General features: G+C 38.1%; 2 protein-coding genes across 9 annotated transcripts; both read left to right on the top strand.

Moving 5' to 3' along the window:
* Positions 1 to 1677: 1677 nt before the first annotated feature.
* Positions 1678 to 6938, top strand: LOC111252748 (uncharacterized). Of its 2 annotated transcripts, XM_022811119.2 has the most exons (5): positions 1678 to 1999; positions 2159 to 2192; positions 2907 to 3124; positions 5006 to 5666; positions 6099 to 6938. In XM_022811119.2, exons 3-5 carry the CDS (start codon positions 2969 to 2971, stop codon positions 6344 to 6346), a joined length of 1065 nt encoding a protein of 354 aa, XP_022666854.1. In that variant the 5' UTR covers positions 1678 to 1999; positions 2159 to 2192; positions 2907 to 2968; the 3' UTR covers positions 6347 to 6938. The 2 variants fall into 2 exon arrangements, with proteins under 2 accessions (XP_022666854.1, XP_022666853.1); XM_022811118.2 differs by lacking the exon at positions 2159 to 2192 and having other exon boundaries at positions 1681 to 1999.
* Positions 6939 to 10835: 3897 nt separating this feature from the next.
* LOC111252985 (vacuolar protein sorting-associated protein 4B-like) lies at positions 10836 to 18991 on the top strand. 7 transcript variants are annotated; one of them, XM_086991948.1, is made up of 9 exons: positions 10836 to 11465; positions 12455 to 12525; positions 12812 to 12898; positions 13310 to 13715; positions 14085 to 14212; positions 15772 to 15859; positions 16160 to 16431; positions 16785 to 17036; positions 17307 to 18991. In XM_086991948.1, the coding sequence occupies exons 3-9, from the start codon at positions 12854 to 12856 to the stop codon at positions 17415 to 17417; spliced, it is 1302 nt and encodes a 433-aa protein (XP_086848074.1). In that variant the 5' UTR covers positions 10836 to 11465; positions 12455 to 12525; positions 12812 to 12853; the 3' UTR covers positions 17418 to 18991. The 7 variants fall into 7 exon arrangements, with proteins under 7 accessions (XP_086848074.1, XP_022667456.1, XP_022667457.1 ...); XM_022811721.2 differs by lacking the exon at positions 12455 to 12525 and having other exon boundaries at positions 10836 to 11021; XM_022811722.2 differs by lacking the exon at positions 12455 to 12525 and having other exon boundaries at positions 10836 to 11040.
* The last annotated feature ends 1379 nt before the right edge of the window (positions 18992 to 20370 follow it).

The following is a 20370-nucleotide window of genomic DNA, read 5'->3' as shown; positions in this document are numbered from 1 at the left end:
TTTTCCTAGATTGTCTAATGTTATCTTCTTTGAGCGGTGAGCCATTACCATAAAACCCCGAGTATCGTAACAAAGAATAAGATGGAACACTCGAATTGCAACAAGACACTTTTCAAACTTCGCGTATTTTCTGTCATTTTGTTTTTATACATCGAAAACATTTAGTTTTTTGAGATTTGTGCCATTCATTATAGTTCTTAGTAAAAGGTTTGAGTGAGAGCGTTGGTAAGATTTGAGTGCGTAACGTACGTATTATATACAGTATGAATGCCAACTATATATAGCACTGGAATTCGAATAACGATCAAATACATCAATGTCTAATTAATTGAAGAGTAAGATGCCGAGATTTTTTTTTTGAAGTATTTTAACAAAAATGGGGAATTATTCAACTGATAGTTGCTTAGACCTAGAGGTGCATCTTTTTTCTTCCTTTGCACGTAGGCAGAACTCTGAATTTGAATGTTTTATCTGTCGGATGGTTATATTGTCTTTGTGAGATTTCAAGCGACTTCCTGAATCAAGCGTTTTCAGGGTATGTTACATACGGAAAAAGTAAACATGAAGCATCGACGATAATCGGCAGCATCGAAACTTGGGATAGGATAAGAAATCAATTCCGAATATATGAACTATATTGTTTTCCGTTTGGTGTGACTCATTTGGCTACTGAGTTTAAAACACTCTTTATTCATATCTAATAAGGACTGTAAACTAAGGCTTTGCAATTATACATAGACTTTTACGGCAACGCGGCCAACGGAGCTTTTCACCGAGCTCCAGTACCAATTGGCAATGATCAGCATTTGTGGAACTGGGTACTGCGTAGGGCCTGAGCTTTTTTAGCCTGAACATATTATTATAATATGACTGAAGCAGTCCGCCGGACTTCAACACTGAGCAAAATTTGGCTGTTAAATACTCCACTCCTCAAAAAACTTGCAAACGAAAATAGGCTGAACTTATGTGAAATGATTTCAGAAAAACCTCTCTTTTAGTCTCGAAAATCAATACTCAGTGATCAAGTTTTTGTGGTTCTAAAAGCTACAGTGCTGCGGAAATTCATTGAAAATTGGTGAAGACTTTGCTCAAAAAAATGCTAAGGGAAACCATAGTGCATAAACTGTGCAAACGTTTTAAGAACAGAGATTGGAGTGCTGGAAACCAAGAAGGATTAGTAGATGTTGAAATTCGAGAGATAAGAACGAACCGTCGCCATCGATGGGGCTTTTTATGAAAGCAAAACTTAAGAGTTTAAAGGTTCTATCGGTCAAAGCTGTCATTTTGCATGTGACATGTTGCAGAGTTGTGCTTTAAATCCTAAAAATATGGAAACTGGGAAAAAAATGGGTTCCCCATGGTTCGAATGCAAGCCGATTACTCGATGACAATACCAGACCCGATCGCCACGCTTCAATTACTGCCTAGCTTGAACAAATCAATAGTCAACATTGGCTTCAACCCGCTTATTCTCTCAAACGAAGTTCGCGCGATCACGGGGCTTTCCAAGCTCTAGAAAGGAAAATTAATGGTCAAGCACACCTCACTGTAGATTTACCTGGAGAAGCTGTAAATAGAGACATTACGTATGCGTAAACAATACAGGAGGGTATTTCTAAAACATATTTAAATGTCATCATTCAAACCCAGCTAGTTGAGAAGTTATTCAATTTCTGAAAAGTCTGCTGAGTTCATTATTGGGACAGGTTTAGAGCTCCGTTGGAATTTACAGCGTCTGTTAACTGTAATCCGCCGCTACGGACGCTTGATTCGTATTTTCGCCGCCTAAACTCTCATTAAACCAGCGACCATTCTGTTTAGCAACAATTGCATTCGCTGTTGTTAATGTCATTGTAGCAGCTGTGCTGCCATTGTGTCACCAATATGTGCCCTATTATTCTGTTTCTCTCCCTACATAGTTACGGTGATTGCTAAATTGAAAAGAATTTGTCGTCGTCACAGTGAAGGTATCCTGCGTCACCCTATTATGACGCTCTCCGTGAGTAGTTCGCAGAAAGACGGCCAAAAAAATCACTACTGTTGTCGTACAATAGAGATATTCTTGGTTAGAGATCATTTACTGTGAGTTTGTGATTACAAATCTCTGCATATTCATTCTCGGTAGCTACATCTAATCTGTGATCTGCTGAATTAATAGGAGCTTGCAGTCAAAAACTGCCCCGCTACAAAATGTAGGTGTTAAACACTGTGTGATTAAGTTTTTCAAATACTATTTCTCAGTTGAATCTCCGCTATAATATAAATAACTTCAGACTCTAATTGCACAAATCTTATTTGGAATATACAAAAACTAAATTATCTCAAAATGTTAAAAGAAATTCAAAAAATATCCAACTTATTTAGAGAGTTTACGGAATCATAAGAATACAAACACGTTAGTCATTCTTCGATATAAAAACAGAATTGTCATAACAAAGTACTTTATGTACGTACACACATATTACTATGAAAGGCAGCCCTTAGATCAACACCTCACTAATTGTTATCTTCCAAAATGTTTGCTGCTTGACTAAAAACACAGGACAATTAATAAATGTACTGCTATTTTTCGTTTATAACGAACCATGGCCGTCAGGTCAAGCTATATAATGAACAGCTAAGGCTCAAAAAACAAATGAGGCAAGGTTCTATTTGTCTTGAGTAGAACGTCTCAAAAACGGACGACAATACTCGTGGGTATTGTTCGAGCATATTATATTCGAAGAATAGTCTAGAACATCAATGACTGTTTTTGTGTGTCCGAAAGACAAGTCGGTCTCCTGAATTTTTTCATGGCTTTATGCAGTTATTTGATCAGCTGAGGGTGATGTGTATTTACTAGCTGAGATCTGCAAAGAAGTTTCGTTTATGTTCAGCAAATAATTAAAACGTTAATTCATGTTTAGATATGAGCAGCCGGTCTATCGCTGCTTTCTCCACCAATTGAAGAAGGAGAACGAGGGAAAAAATGGCGAAAAAGAAACTACGCGATTCGAACTCTTCTAACGATAATGTCGAGCGAGAGGAATTGTCGATGCCCCAGCGGCCGGCCAAGAAACCAAGGACGAAAAGAGGCCAGAGTGACGCTGCTGCGGACAGTAGACGTTGTCTCGATGAAAATACAGTAAGACAATAACGTTTCGATGTCGCATCTGGAACGGGAATACGGAATTCTGCTGTCCATAGTTAGCCACCTCAATTAACTGCCTTCATCTTTTCAGTATTGCTGATGTATCGCCTCATTTATGTAACGTTCTAAAAACCATGAGCGTTCAGAAAGTAGTGCTATCTGATAAGAAATGATCAAACCGTGGACGGAATCAAATTTTATAACAAAAAATTCACCGAAGACGTTCTTAACCTTCTAATAGGATCGCTGTAGAACGTTTAGTTTGGCTACTTTAACCCATGCGCATTATTATCCATGAGATTGCTTTTCGAACACTCTTTGTATGTGTCTGGTTCTCTATTTTGTGTAAAAAAAAAGTGTAGAAAAAACTAATCTAGTTTCACACTTTGATGCTTCAGAAATTATGGATAGTCGCCGAAAATTTTACCCAACCTAAAAAAACCTGTAAGTGTATACACTTTTTAGCTCGCCATGATACATATATAGACACACGTATGACTAACGCTCTCAGGGGTTATTCGGATATTGTAACAATATAAGGAGAGACTATTATCGTTGGCAGACTCGCTTGGATTACTCGAAGCTCTTACCGGAATAGACCGAGTCTAACTTCTCGATTTCAAGTTACCTTTACTGCATCAAGCGCGCAAGGTGTTCAATAAATTTACTATGCCTGAACAGGTCGTATCAATGCATATAACAGCAGCTCTGTGACAATTATTGACCAAATTGTATAATTTATATTATACAAAATGAGACGCATAAAGGGTTCTCCATAGAAGGATGTGATTTAAAATCGCTGTTCGGACCCCATCTATGGTTTATGATCGGATATGAACGAAAAAATACGGCACTAGATCGGAAAAGCCATCGAACGTCATGACGTGCCTATACGACTAGTATAATTGAAATATATGATGAGGAGTTCATGTTCTATATTGCTCATTTAATATCATCTACAGTGTGCTCCTTTATGTAGAAAAACAGCCAAATTTCAGAACAGTATCAACTAACTACGAGGGAACTATGAGATTTTTGTGTATCTTATCTTTTGTGTAAAAGATAGCTCCTACTAAATAGTTAATGTAAAAATCCAAGCTAAACTCCGGCATAATTACAATTTCTGCATTATTCATTAAACTTACTCTGGAAGTTCTAAATCGTATTACAATAAAACCATGCATCTTTCGACAGCTGCTGGCGAAAAATAGAGGCGATCACCATTATTATCAAGCGGACCTTCGACACGTCATCATAGAACTTAAAACTAAATCCTAGCCGGAAGAATATTATTTATATGGGAAACGAAAAGTCCTGTAAACATAAATAGTAAGCAGCTGCGGCAACCTAGTTAGTATGCTTCTGTAAAACTAAGAATTAGTAATTTTGACATAAAAATTAGCCACTAGCTCAATTTAATAACCTTTTCAATTAATGAATCGTCATTAACCCGCTCAAACGAAGTAAATGCAATCGAATTTAATTAAATTCAATGCATGGCCTTTAACTTAGAATTCATGTCAATCGGTAACAGAAGACTGTGTGGGCCACCATGTGATTGACTTTTTCAAATTTTTTTTTTAATTAAGTAAGCTAAAAGCGCTTGAGCTAACTTATTCGCTGGAGACTTACGCCCTTCTTGGAGATTGACATGAACAAATGAGCGCTTGTTTACTATTATTACGTACAATTGCCTAATTAGTGTATATATAGCAGTGCAGCTATCAAATCAATACCAAAGAGTTCATTTGCCTGGAATCTGAAAACACAGCTGAAGTGCCTTGTGTAGTATGCAGCGTTTTTTCTTTAAAATAGTATATCGAATTATAGTTACATCTTAATCCGATAACAGCTCAAAGTTTCTACTAATTGCAGCCTCCAACGAGTTCTCGGAGGGGTCGAAAGCGCACCCAGAACGCAGATGGGTTTTCACAAGGTTCGCGCAAGATGAACCTAGATGATTCATTCACAAGTGGCAGGGTTGGCGAATGTGGTACGTTATCTAAAAGTCCAAACGATGATGGAGGCCCAGGTCCCGATTGCAAGACCACTTATTTCTTAAGTGGCAGCGAAGTTACGGATGAAAACGATAAAACTGTCGAAATTTACGGGGAAATGATTATCTTCGACTACGCTCTGGACGGCAACCGAAATAAACTGCTTGAGGACTTTTGTCGATGCGCTCATGAGAGCAACGTACATCGCTTCATCGAAATCTTTATAGAACAGATGTTCCCAGCTGAAGAAGAGTACCGAGCTCGAGCTAGCAAGGCCATCGTCGAGTTGCATAAGGCTCGTCTCGTGACTCAGGAACATGTCGAAATGGCCCTGAGAGCGCGGCTGCTAGTAGGAGAAGATATGGTGAAACGTGTTCCAAAATATTACGAGTTCATGGCTTATACTATGGCGCCACTTTTTGTTACCGATGATTTGAACTTCACCAATCTGTTACGTGCAGTTAGGGCTTCTCTCGGCTATTGGAACACAGTCAAAATGCTCGTGCCTCTGTTTAAACGAATTTGTGAGATAAGTGTTGGTACGTATTCGCACCATTTCACTACTAGTTTGCCAATGAAAAAGTTCGGCGCAAATGTACCCTATAGGCACGTCAAAGAGTAAATAATCTTACTGCTCATTGAAGAGTTTTCTATCCATGTTAAGTAACAAATAAATGTATCTGGACCGTGAACTTTCCGATTGTCATACATACGAAACGCATAGATTTTTCAAGACGGTCGCTCTTGTGGGTCTGACAGCGATCTTAATAGTTGCTCCTTACTTACTATGAAAGCTCGACTGACGTCGGTATTACCGTAAATCATAAGATTTTTTAAAGTAGCTAGGGGCTTTCTTACATTAAAACTGCATAATTTCAGCTCAGTTAAGGCGACTAACGGTACTCAGAAGGCACACTTTTTAGCCATCTTTGAGCTCAACTAAAAATTCACTAAAAATTCTATCATTTCAGACGGAATTTCTACGAGGTGGCAGACATCGGGGATGAATCTGTCGGAACTCGTGGACGGGCTACACGAGCAAGATGTCAAGGATATAGAAGCGGCCATTATATATAAGCCAGTGCAGCCTTTCCAAGCAGACTCTTCAAGCTCCCCAGAATCGAAGCAGCCGTATTTTCAAGAAAAAATCACTCAAGAGCGAAAAAGAGCTCGAAGACAAGGCCAACAAGGAGAAAGTACTAAGCAAAATCATGCATGAACTCCATACTTGACTTCATATTGCTTTTTAATACACCCACGCGCTCCGGTCGTAATGGTGCGAGCGATACTGTAAACAATTGATCCGGCTGTTGCAGTGGAGTACTTCACACGTTTCGTATGCGAAGTCCAAATTGCACTAAAAAAAAAGGGGGGGGGGTGTACAAGTTAGGCGAACAAACAGTAGTCTATAATAACATATGTATGACAGTTTTGGATAGGACACTTTTCAGTTAAGGTTAGACAACTAGTCCCCGTGATAGCTTAGTGCATAACGTATTTGCATGCTAATCTTAGGGACACGTTTTGGTCTTGGTTAGAACCCGAGCATAGACACACTTCGTTTCGTGCTAAGGGCCAGCCACCAGATAGGACGCCTAACGGTAATATCGGACGATAAACTCGAAGCATAGAAGCAGTTATTCAGCAAGCTGATAACTGTCCTCTTGACTATTGTTTGGACAAAATATTTGAATTCAGGTAAAAATGACTGCCCAAGTTACAACCAGTTTGAACCATAACTGGATGCAGACACTGTGTATAGGAAACGATATAAATAAATATGATATATAGAATTTTGTATTGTTTGGAAATGTCGTTTGTTTGTTCCTCGTTTACATTTTACTATATTTAAAAAAAAATTACTTTTTATACCTGCCTTAATAAAATAAACTAAGATTTTTTGTATGGATATATAGATACGTTTACTATAGAAATAGACCTCGCAAATATTGTCCACGAATGGTTTCTTACGCGCCGTTGTCTGAGCAGGCAAGAGCAACGCTAGTGGCCTAAATGGATGTTCTATTGAACCAGCCTTAGTGTTAAGAGTGTCGGACCGTATACAGAGTGACAGGACTGGCTATTTGCTAGTTGGAACAATTGTGTCAGCTTAATAGATAGAGTACAATAAATAAATTTCAATACAGAATACTGAATCTTGAAATAAGTTACGTCACTTTGACAACCGAGGGCTACGGCTCAAGTGTGAGTCTCAGCCAGAACAAACATTCGTCGTTCAGACTTGATAACGAACGGCTCCGTTTGTGTCCTTGAGCCTTGCTAACATGGCGCGCTTTCCCCATTCGACGTTAAACCACGCCTCGGAACAAAGCATATGAAAAATTTGACCACTCTTCTAATAAAACGTAATGAGGATTTGCCAAAATATTATTGGCAGAGAAGTAACTCCGTTTAAAAATACGACACTTTTTTAGTACCTACCTACATAAAGGTTGCGATTTGCAAGCAAATTTAATTCATAAGAAAGCATAAAATTGCTTTCTTATGAATCACATTTTTTTTTCGTTTCATCTTGAGTTATATCTATGGGCTTCGTTTTTTAAGTAAATAAATTTCGAAGGGTCTAACGTGCTATCTATTCTACGTTTAGTGAAAAAAATATGCTTGTTAGACTCGAAAACAGCTGCAGTCATTGTCTAATAGAAAAAGGAAAGGAAGATATAATAAGGAAAGAAAGATAAATAGACGAAACGTGTACGCATCCTCCATTGGGTGATATATCGAGTATACTCAGCTGGCCTGGATAATTAGTATTCATAGGGAGGACACCGTATGACACAGTGTTAGCCCAGTATACGAACTAACTCTATCAGACGTCCATTATTCTCTGAAGGTCACATTTGTTGCAATGCAATTCCCAGCAACGAAAATATGAGGCAATTCCCATATTAAAACATTGAATGTGTTCATTTCATCATACCTCGACATGTACGTCGACCAAATCCTGGGAAGGATCTTATCGCCATGAGGTATGTAAAAATATTAGAAAAAAATAAAAAGATATTCGCATTATTCACGTAAAACAAATAAAAATATGCCAGTTTTCTTTTATACGAATATCAAACGTGAGTAACTGAAAGATGTCTTCCTTTTTTCTGTATCGAAAAAGGAGCGTGACAAAAATGGCTGTTCTACTAGTATGTCTAATATGCAAAGTATTATTTTTTAAAAATTATGGAAATTGTTTTTATGGTGTAACCGGGCAGAAAAACATCATTACTAGCTGTTGTCCTTAGAACTATAAATGTAAATCACCATTTCAACTTGGCATGGTTTAGAGGCAAATTAGAGAAAACTCGAAATATCTTAATTTTGCCCATGAATTTGGTAGATAGTAATTACGATAGGTAAAATAATAGACCCTAGTTTATATCTCTCTATAAAAGAATGGGCTTTAATTTTTAGTTAAACTTATTCTCTAGAAAGATTGGTTTCTTTTTTCGTATAAAGGTAACGCATTGAAGACGATGAGATGATTGTGATGTCTGTTGTTCTTGTTTTAATCAGCGCTACCACTAAGCAAGAGGAAAAGAGATCTAAAGCACTGACTTGTCTTATCGATTAATGCGCTAAAATGTGCTCTGTGATTATTATCCTAATTAATAAATCCTGCGCAGCGCCCTCTGCCTTATTTTGGCATGAGTACCACTTTTAAATCGCTGAAAAACGAATACGAAGTCTGGCGGGGACTGTTGATCGGCGGAACAAGTAAGGCACTTCACGGCTACGCCTAGGCTCGTGTGATCGTCTACAAATGGCACCTGGAGATATTCTCTGATATTCGATTATAAGTCTTTTTTGAGATTACACGACTTCGCGACAGAGCTGTTCTAGATGATGTTTCCTGCAGACACTTGCGGCTGGCGGTTCTTTTGGAGTCGATTCCTTATTTCCTTTGCTCCTCGAGCAGAATGTATTTTTGAAGCGCTTTGTATTAAGTTCTTTAATACCTTGTGGTTTCTTCTGTCGGTTCCTCTGTCTCATCTGAGTGTTTTTCCACCAATGTAAACAGCTTGTAGAAATGGTATGCCAGCGTTACCACTCTGCATCAAAACGTTTTAAACCACTATGCATATACCATATCTCAACATATGTGCAGTTCTTCATAATATATAGATTTTTTTTTTTTTAATTATAATTGATTTCGGAGAGCCGAAACGCTTAATTATAACGATACAGGAACGGAGGATGCCACGCCCCCGATTGGCCCATGTTGTAAAAAACAGTCTGAAAGCACTCTCAACAGACGACGGCCAGCGAACAACTCGAAAATAATTATGCCATTATCAGCAAAAACATTAAAACTCTCCAGTTTACTCAACAATTAGAAACATGGATTTTCTATCAATTAAGAGTAAAGAAAAATGAATAGGTTTTCTAATCGCCTCTCGATTTTCGTCAATCTGAAATTATTTTTTGTCTCTAGAGGGTTTAAGGATTATGTTATGTATAACCTGAATTTATAGTTAAGAACTAAAAGATATCAAAATTTTTATTGAAAATCAGTTCTAAAAATAAAAAATTAAAAATCAGAAATCAGAAAAATCAAAAGCAGATTTAATGTAAATATGAGCAATGAGATGAGAACCGTTCTTATTTATGCACGCAGGAATAACTGCTATTGTGACATGATATTCTTATTCGTTTATTTGGGATTACTTGGCGTAACTGTTCATAATGCATCTTTTATGATGTACTTTAGGCAATTATTCACTACAACAAAGGCCAAACGGGGTTAAGCTGATCTGTGGTAGTAAGTGATGAGAACTGAAACTAGTAACAAAACCGCGTGCATCATTTAGCCCCGCTGGCTGTAATCCTCCAGTTACATCTATAACACAACGTAATTATACCTAACCAAAATGATGATTTTTTTCCTAGTGGAAGCACAATCTTCAATTAAAAGGCCAACGGTGCCTGTTAAGTGACGCGAAGGAACGTACCGTGGTCACAAGGCCGAGGAAGTGCACCTTACAGTTTCCAGAGTAAAGCTCAAGAGACTTCATGGTCGAAAACTATAAAGCACTCCTGGCAGAGAATCAGATTTGAAAAAAACTTTAACCATACAACAAACAAATAAAAATGTGTTTCGATAATTTTTTTTCAATTATATTAGAATTACGGGGTGTAAAAGATGACAAAAGGACCACTAATTATTATTAAGTTAATATCCAAAGATTCACTCAAGAAAATTTGTTAATAATCATTTAGGTTGACGTGCATATTGACAAACAAATCGTCAGATGTTACCTAATGGACAAATAAATCTTTTCAACCCTTCAGGTAGCATTAACAAGACAAGTTTGATAAATAAAATCGTATTTTTCACTTTTAATGTTTTTAATTTTCATTGATGCGTAAATTGTAAAACTCCTAATACGCATTAAATACCTACCTAATGGAAATGATTTTCTTCACTCATACAAATTATCTAATATTTCTGTATCGTTCGCTGAGTTCTGTAACCGTACGCATTTGTAACGGCAGAACCGGACGTAAGACTGCGTACGGTTCTGCCGTGGAACATTGCATCAGATGCCATACAGTAACGACCTAACAATTAATAATTCTCGTCAAAGCGTACGCTGATCGCCCGCTGCGTGCGGCGGATCCATCCATTCATTGCGTTATGACTGTTGTCATCAATTGGTTGTTATTGTCGTCCCTTATCGACAACAAACAGCAGACGTTTCTGTCTATGTAGCTTTTGCACGGCACCACATCATAACAGCAAAATCAATAGCACATAGATACAGGCGAATCTGTAGTGTCGAACGTCACTGTTTTTACCGCTGGCTGGCGTCACAGAAGAGAAGCTAGGGGCCGACGACTAACCGATCCAGTTTCACAGAGAGACTGTCGGCAACCCCAAGGTCGATCATCACCATTAAGGTCGAAGCAATCGTGTGGTTTTCGAATCGTATTAATCTTAGGATGCCCGCTTTTAACAGGGACAAAAATAACTTGTTAATAAGTTGTGAATCCTAGTCGAATCTACCTGCTATTGCTGCAACTATTCTTAGTACCATTGACTGCAGTTCTCGCAGAGAACAAGTGAGATACTGAGTTCAAGGTTTCGTCTCAACTGAAAAGTGCTTTGGATATGAACACAGAACCAAAGCTGAGGAGACAATTTAAGTTAGGATATTATTGTGAGAGTGACATACTATTTGTAGATTGAGGACTCGCCAGACTGAAGGGAAAGGACATATTTTTACGTATATTACCATTGGTGGCTCCCGCTAAGAATTCGAGCTCTTGGCCGAATTGTTAAGGTTCTACGGTTACAACAAGTAACGCTATTGGTATTATCGAAGGTGAGCTAAAATTATCCCATAACAGTTTGATGTCAATGATTTCGTCAGTTCTATCGCCGCCTGCAGATGCGACAATTACCGATGTCGTCGAGCGACGGCGTAATTCCTTGAGAAGTTGGTGTTGCCATAATGTGCATTGTTCGTCTGCTACTCGACCAAATATATTTGCCCATATAGTCGAAGCATTGACTCATCAGAGCAGTGAGTTGATCAATTGAACTCGACAGATGTGGTATGGTTAAGTAATACAATCAAATAGAGCTTGGATGAGGAGACAGTACACTATAACTGAATAGGACGAAGAAGCAGGCTATCAAAATGCAGAAAGCTCTTCTTGTGTTATTCATGGAATGATGTAGCACAGTATTAGTGGGGTGAGGTTTGAGCGAATGAGAATATTCATTTGATATGAACCAGTTGTCGTAGTGACAAAGTTAACTCTGAGTGCGACTCACTTGACCTGGTCAGATTTGCTGGCCTTACTCAACCCGTGCTTGTTTAATGGCTAATTAGGTAAGCTCTGCTGTCGTTACTGTTGGTCGGTGTTAGCGAACCGCTGATCGGTTTGTGTATATCTCAATGCTGGCTATGGATTAGCAGCAGTCTTTACCTTGAGAAGCGTTAAAAGTTCTGCGGAATGCAATTGCGGTCCTCTGAATCTGTATCCCCTTATCAGCCAATAGTAGCTGTTACTGCTCAGATAAAGAGACGATGCTGATGGGCCTGGCATAAGTTGAGTGCGTTGTGAAATCCTACTGTTGCTATAGATGATAGGTCAGTGCTACGCCCATCATCAGGAATTGTGTTTGCTTAGTGTTTTACGATGGTTTGAGAAATTCGTCTGAGGCCTGATTGATCCAAGTGAGGGTTCGCGCCTCCGAACATGAAGAAATGAGACTTAGAAACATTGTAGTCTAATTTATACTCTGAAGCTTTATCTAGCAAATCTCAGTTATGTTTTTATCAAATCTCTATCGGTTTCCTCTTAGCTCGAGTGTAACTGGGGCTAACATTCGTTCGAAATAAATCCAGTACGGGTGCGCCAGAATGCCTTCAGAAGGTAATACTGATGCATAGTGATGCAGAGAGTTTTTGTCTTAGTTCACTGCATTAAAGCTTTGAGTGTCATCTTGACTTGTTTTGGCGAAAAAAAGTACATAATGAATAGATCTATTTTTTTTTTAATTTTACGGGAGTACCATATAAATGCATTAATAATGCTATGGTCTTAGCGATAAGGGAGGTAAATTATTATTATTATTTGTGTTGAAATATTGGGTTACTAACTATAGCTTGTAAGAGCAATACTTATCTGACAGCTAACCAGTTTCTTTTATATTTTTTAGGAACAATTCATACCATCGGACAACTACATTAAAAGGCAAAGCATGACAAACAACTTCCTTAATAAGGCGATCGAGCTAGTGACAAAGGTAGTTTTTAAATCGGTTTCTAATTAAGCACATACGAGTATATAGTTTAATATGCAGTAATTATTGTCGGGCAGACAACCTCGATTGCAATAATAACAGTAGAACGTAGATGATGCAACCACAACTTCTTTACGCACAAAGGGGTTTAACGACATACACAGGATTTGACAAAAGCGAAACTCCATTAACTTGCAGATGGCATCAAGAATATTTCTTCTCATTTGCTTTAGGACAGGCAAAGCATATAAATACCTTTTTCGCTTTGTCAACAAGGTGGTTATCAAGCTGCTCTTGTATGATATTGTCCTAATCGAGAAGGATAATATGTAAAATTGTTTGTCGCAGCGTAAGTTACTTGTCTGCAAACTCAAATTTCTTCTTCACGTTCTATCGTGTTTTCTTGTATTACAGGCTACAGAGGAAGATCGCAACAAAAATTATGCAGAAGCACTCCGGTTGTACGAACACGGAGTTGAACATTTCCTGCACGCGATTAAGTACGAGGCTCAGAGTGATAAAGCAAAGGAATCAATCCGATCGAAGTGTATGCAGTACCTTGATCGTGCTGAGAAGCTTAAGGAGCACCTTAAGAGCGGATCGAATGGCAGGAAGACCGTTAAAGAAGATGAGAACGGAGACAGCTCAGATGGCAACGGAGAAGACTCGGAAAAGAAGAAACTTATGTCACAGTTAGAGGGAGCCATCATGACTGAACGACCAAATATAAAATGGAGTGACGTCGCCGGCTTGGAAGGGGCTAAGGAATCACTCAAGGAGGCCGTGATTCTGCCGATCAAATTTCCTCACATGTTCACAGGTACAAATTATTCTGGCCCACTCATGAACGAATATATATATATACAAACCGTTTGCTTAGTAAATGGATTCAGATAGCTACTAATGGCCGCATCACTTGAATATCGTGCTCGAATTTGCTTTTATTCGTTCCATTTATGACGCAAGTATATGAATTAAGTGACGAAGAAACTTATTATTTGGCAAAATAATAGCCTACTAAATAGTAGGCTATTTCAATTGATTAAAATACAGTTTCTGAGATAATAAAATAATATGCTTCACCAAAGGAACATATTGTTGCATTTTAATCTAGAAATAGAATTTGTTTTGCCGGGTAGACATACAGAATGGATCTATGTACAGAGTGTTCCTTTTCCATGTTTTTAAGGTAAACGTAAGCCTTGGAGAGGAATCTTGCTATTTGGCCCGCCTGGCACTGGTAAATCATACTTGGCCAAGGCCGTAGCCACTGAGGCACAAAATTCGATTATGCTGTCAGTCTCCAGCTCCCACCTTGTAAGTTGTAAAATTGTCGAAACTAAATTTTCATTAACTGGTATATTTGTGACGAAGAAGTACTTAGTATATCAATTAAAAACACTAAAGACATTCAATATTATTACTCTAAGCCAATATCCTATGTGCTGATTAAATATATTTGCAAAGTAAACGGCACTATTAACTGCATTTTTTATTTCGGCCTTGATTACTTATTTTACAATGACCATGGCTTTAGTGTTTTTACCCAGAAGTCAAAAGTTTCTTCTCTTATACTGCGTATTTTTGTATAGAACTGTGATGAAATATTAAGCTAAAAAGCTTCCGTGCTTAAAAAATGTCTTCTTTTACATTCTCTTACTTGTTTACTTTTAATACATAGCTCGAAAGTGCTCTTACCGTCAACATGTTTTAACGATATCGTTGCGAGTGCAATTTCAACTCGAGAAAACTTTTCAAAGATAAACGTTACAGTGAAAAAAGTGCATTTTCGACACTTTTTGTACAACGTTTTTCGTCAAGGCCAAAATAACGAGGGCATTTGCCTTGTGCATGGCATTATCGCTAAAAGGACTGCTCTAAAAACAATATTCGGGACTTGGAAGATGCTCCCCGTTTTAGCCGATGATCTGAGTCTGATGACGATTATTTGAAAGCACTTTTAAAGGAAGGGGGCCGACGACCAACTCAGTAATTAGCCAAAAAGTTTACTGCAGCCACACGACCGTTTTTGACAACTTCAAATCCTTTGAGCTTTCCCAGAAGCTTTAAAGCTTCGGTACCTTATGAATTCTTTGAATCCAGCAGGGAATTACGACTTAATACTGTGTCTCAACGTATCGTCCGGTATCGAGCATCAAGCGAGCACAATGACCGATTTTTGCACAGACTGTTATCGGTCATGACGAGTAGTGCCTGTACGTCAAAATAAACCAGCAATAGAATGGATGGTTCTAGGAGAGCCAAGAAAAGGTTATGCTTTATGTCCGATGGGATTGCGAGAGTTGATTCACCTACGACCCAGAGAGCTGATCGGCACGTTCATTTGGAGCACTTGCATGCACCCAGCTGACCTATTGGAGATATACGACCTGACAAAAGAGGTCTGCGAAGTAGACAATGCGAGGCCATATATAGCAAATATCGTCAAAGCAGCCTTTCTAGACATCGGATAGAAGATTTTCTTGCACTTCCCATATTTGCAGACCTTGCGAACTTCTATTCACTGGAAAATAAAATCAAGAGCTGCATATCTGACAATGAAAGGAATAACTAAGCAATTTCTTAAATACCAAATCTGAAAATTTTTGGCGAGAAAAAATACATTGGTGGACAGACCGGAGAAGATAGTAAACAATAGCGGGGGACACATGCTACAATAATTTATTCTCACAAGGATAAAAATATTGTGTTTTCTTTTTCAGTAAGAAGAAAGCGCGGGAACTAATATACCTTCTAATAAAAAAAAGTTTTATTTTACTCTGCTTCGTTAATTGTTTTTCGTTAAAGCGTCAGGCGTACGTTCATTGTTGAGTCATGTACAAAACGATTTTCACAAATTTTATTTATAATTCTAGGTCAGCAAATGGTTGGGTGAATCTGAGAAACTCGTCCGGAGTCTATTTGAGATGGCTCGTGAACAGAAGCCAGCAATCATTTTCATCGGTAAAATCGTTCATTGAATAGTTCTTTCTTTAGAACCGATGGTACATTTTTATCCAAGATTGATATATACTATGGCAATGGCTCCAGGATATTTCGCAGGCTATGTCCGTGTAACACTTTCCTTTCTTACCCCTTCGCCCTGAGTTGAAACTCATCCATATCTCTATTCCAATGTCCGTGAGCAATAGGGATTATTTCTAATTCACGGAAGACTGAAGGAATATATATCCGAAAAGCGTATATTTAGGAAAAGTCACCGTACTCAAATTACTCTCTGCGTATATTTCTTAACGTCTTAAGATGAAATCGACTCGCTCTGTTCAACGCGTTCGGAGAATGAGGCCGATGCAACGAGACGTATTAAAACGGAATTCCTCGTCCAGATGCAGGGTGTCAATAATGATAATGATGGAATCCTCGTTCTGGGCGCCACCAATATCCCCTGGGGCCTTGATCCGGCTATCCGACGACGTTTCCAAAAGCGAATCTACATCCCTTTGCCGGATGCTCCTGCCCGCACCCTCATGTTCAAAATTCACATTGGAAATACGCCGCACTCGCTCCTCGATGAGGTACAGATCTCATAATATACGTATTAATCAACTGCTGTCGGCGGAATTCATTTTATATTGTTCACTAGGCTGAGTAGAATATGTTATCATATGCTCGTAATGTTGCTAATGGGCAAGAAAGTGTTAGTGCTATCCGGTCAATTACTGTTTTGCATACAAGAACACCAGTATGAGGACTATGTACAATTTCAAACTAATTAAGGCGATTTTTTTAAATGCGTACTTACACCGATTCACAAAAAGCTTTATTCTCGGGTTCTCTTAAAAGTGCTAGTTTCACTTAGATAAAATGTATTGTAATCAAATCCCGTTTGTTCGTAAGTTTGACAAATATATGCATAAACTTTTTTTAGGATTTTACAAAACTCGGCAAAATCTCAGAGGGTTATTCGGGTGCAGATATTGCGGTAGTTGTTCAGGACGCCTTAATGCAACCTGTCCGGAAAGTTCAAACGGCCACGCACTTTAAGCGGGTATCGGGGCCGTCCCGGAAGGATCCCAGTGTAATGGTACACGACTTATGGACGCCGTGCAGTCCAGGAGACAAGGGTGCAAAGGAGATGAGCTGGGTTGATATCGATGGAGATAAGCTATACGAGCCTATTGTAAGTAACATTTGTATTATTTTTAGGTTAGCATAGATGAGAAAATTTGGTATTATTCACTTGTACTTCATGTCAAACCTCTTATAGAAAATTAGATACACTGCACATTTGCGCAATTCATTACTCCTGCTATAGAATTTTGCATCATCGATATACGCATTGCGAGTATACTATTATATAATATTATTTACCATCATATTAGTTTGAAAACGTTGTTCCAGCCCTAACGGTACGTATATTGGTTTTTCATACGTATGCTTTTTTTTTTAGCTTACGATGGCAGATGTGGAGTTGAGCTTGACTCAGACAAAACCAACGGTAAACGAGTCCGATCTTCAAAAACACAAACAGTTCTTGAAGGATTTTGGTCAGGAAGGCTAGATCATGTCGAACCTATAAACTTAAGGAAAGCAGCATTACGGACTAGATTAGTTCCTACGACAGAGCAACGGCACGAAAGAGGCTATTCCTCTGATACCCGAATCCTGAAAAAGCACTTTGCTGTATGTTCTGTGCTGCAAAATATTACAAAACTACGGTGGTGCATCTGTACACGGAGGCAGAATGGCCTCCATCGGACAGAACTTCCTTATTTCGCTGTGCTGCTTCAATCTGATGATTCACTGCAAAAATCAATTGCAACGCTCATTGCAATTAAATTATTAGCGGTTATTGTCTAAATTTCTTCAAAAGCAAACAACCATATGGTATGTGTAAATGGATGCCTTTGTGGTTTTATGCTGATTGGAAAACTACCTCAATGTATGCATTTACGTCTGCACGAGTGAATGATCCGTTAATGCATCGGCCAAACGCAGCCCGCAAGTGATAAATCACCTATAACAATACTACGATGCACATAACAATACCAAAAAGAGCTGTCTTATCAAAGAACGTATGAATGAAGCCGCTCTATTTTTTCAAGCAAGAGTCGTAACGGTTAAGAAGATCTGAGGATGAACAGGCTGGGACTTAAGTCATTCCTGTGTATGCTTGGCAATCGCCATTTCTCTACAACATAAAAGATGAAACAGATGCGCTTAGCTTAGAACCGTTACCTTTCTGCCATTCATTCGAGTGATAAGGGATTTGATAAAACGCGGATATAAGAAAGGGTAGGGTCAATGATTTTTTCTTATAGAAAGGAAATGATAGAAAAAGGCGAGACAAAAATAGAGAAAAGTGACCTCGACGTAGATAAATATGGCCATTTACGGGTGCAGAGTCTAAGAAAGCGCGCTTTTTCTCACAAGACCCATGAGGCGCTTCAAAACACTCATAATTTTTTGGTTGTACACATATGAATACGACGGTGAATGGCCTAGAGCATATTAACCAACAACCTGACGTTGAATAAATATATATATATATATATATATATTATACACAGATTGCAGTAATTTCAAATGCAACAACAAACTATAGCAGAAACTACAAAAAGGACTGGCTGTTTGAATACTGTGCGTTTGCTTGTTTGAGGCAAAATAATTTAACAGTGTTGGCTGCGGAAATTTATTATCAGATGCTGTAATTTTTCTCCGACGACTTTTTTTGAAAAATATAAACCACATATACAAATGTATGTACCGGTTATTCCTTGTAATATATTATTATTCAGCTACTATTTCACAGAATGTTACAACTACGTTGAATGGCACGCTACTTGTATTGGAGATATTGCTATGGATAACAATCCTTAGTAGTGGTAACTCAAGTAAAAGTTCATATATATGTTGATGTAGGTATAGGCAAACGGAAAAGTGAATAAAATTGCGTTCAAAAAATAGTAATAATTGCTTAAGAGCTCTCAAATATTGCATTTTTTAAAAATCTTTGGCAGACTGTACGTTACTATTATATATCAATTAGTTTTTATTATAATTGCGGCACTGCAAGTGAAGTTGCAAGAGACTCGGATTGATCAAGTGAAATAAATAACTTACTGATTAATAGGATTCGTCTGCCTCTTTCGCTATTTGTTGTTATGCTTATACTGTGTATCTAGATGAATAGAGGAAACACATATTTAAGAATCTACGTTAATTTCTGTAACGTAGATTCTTAAATACGTGTTTTACAAGTGTGCTTTAAATCTGAAAGGACGTAAGGTAATGGCCGAAGAGCGTTTTCTTGCATGGGTCTAACTCCAAACCAGTCCCAATGGTCACTTCAATTATTAGAAGAACTATGTGATTAAAGCTTTTTATGATTTCTTAGGAAATTCACGTATGTTTGTAAATATGGAAACAGTTAGAGACAACTTTATCCACTTACAAATCTCTAGCAGTTAGAAAAAGCTGTCCGCTCAGAGGTACATACATTTAGCGGCATATCATATCGTAGATATCGTACTTTTAGCAATGTCTGCAAGACGTGTAGGATAAAGCTAGGGTGAAGACGGTTCAGATGAGACCGAAATCTATTATGGTCACGTACGTACTTCTAATGAATGTGTGGTTTCAGTTTTCTTCTAGAACAAGAAGGTTTAGAAGAGTGCTCATACACCACAGATCATATATGTACAAAGTGTACGTTATTAACTCTTGAATCGAATTCCTTCTACCTTCGAAATGTTCCCTAGCGCAAAAAGGGTAGTTCACTATAGCTGTAGCGACAGTTTTCAAAGTAACTGGACTGAATTTTCCTGTAACAGATCCTGCACCTCATTATCGATTTTTCGCGTCTGTTTAGAGCGTAGTTCTAAAAAGCCAATTTCTGCTACAGCCGACAAATGCAGCTTATGTTCTTTTTGATTTACCCACATAATCTACGTTGAGTCAGCTGGACCCAGTTGTCCCTACAGAATACAGCAGAGTTGAATAGGCAGTTCTTCAGCATAGATATTTGATTGCACAAAAGATTTTTGCGATCGAAGCTAGCTAAAGCAAAAAGCACAGCAATGCAATGAAACACAAACAACAAGTGAGTTAAGTTTCGGAGCAAGCAAATAAACGAGATGTAGAGGTAGCAAAAGCCGCCAAAATTATCTGTTTAACGATTTGACACTTTGCATATACTTTGCACTACCAAATCCATTACTAATTGTAATATATTGTAGTAGGGGTCTAGCAAATTTGCCTCAAGGTTACATATATCCTGACCTTGAAATCGGCAGGAAATTTTAATAATTCATAATTTGTCGAGATACATACCTTTGCACTATATACCTGGCTGCTAAACTTGAAAATTGAGCAATAATGTGTTATAGGAGTACTTTAAAACAACCATTTTAGAAAACATTTTATTACACACGTATAACATGTGTTTAATATGATTCTGTCTGTCGGCTCAGAAAGCTATTGATCCAAAAAGACGACGGCGTTGATTGCGCTTC

This window comes from Varroa destructor, unplaced genomic scaffold (genome assembly GCF_002443255.2).
Source record: "Varroa destructor unplaced genomic scaffold, Vdes_3.0 BEIS01000006.1, whole genome shotgun sequence".
Lineage (NCBI taxonomy): Eukaryota > Metazoa > Arthropoda > Arachnida > Mesostigmata > Varroidae > Varroa > Varroa destructor.
Note: the sequence above shows the minus strand (reverse complement) of the source record. Positions and strands in the feature narration are given on the sequence as shown.

What these genes read in the sequence shown, in the direction of transcription:
- LOC111252985 (XM_022811721.2), top strand. Translation starts at nt 12,854, where the DNA reads ATGACAAACAACTTCCTTAATAAGGCGATCGAGCTAGTGACAAAG. An exon ending in CGATCGAGCTAGTGACAAAG is followed by an intron (nt 12,899 to 13,309) that starts GTAGTTTTTAAA and finishes CTTGTATTACAG; the next exon opens with GCTACAGAGGAAGATCGCAA. An exon ending in CGCACTCGCTCCTCGATGAG is followed by an intron (nt 16,432 to 16,784) that starts GTACAGATCTCA and finishes AACTTTTTTTAG; the next exon opens with GATTTTACAAAACTCGGCAA.
- LOC111252748 (XM_022811119.2), top strand. Translation starts at nt 2,969, where the DNA reads ATGGCGAAAAAGAAACTACGCGATTCGAACTCTTCTAACGATAATGTC. An exon ending in GTTGTCTCGATGAAAATACA is followed by an intron (nt 3,125 to 5,005) that starts GTAAGACAATAA and finishes TACTAATTGCAG; the next exon opens with CCTCCAACGAGTTCTCGGAG. An exon ending in AATTTGTGAGATAAGTGTTG is followed by an intron (nt 5,667 to 6,098) that starts GTACGTATTCGC and finishes CTATCATTTCAG; the next exon opens with ACGGAATTTCTACGAGGTGG.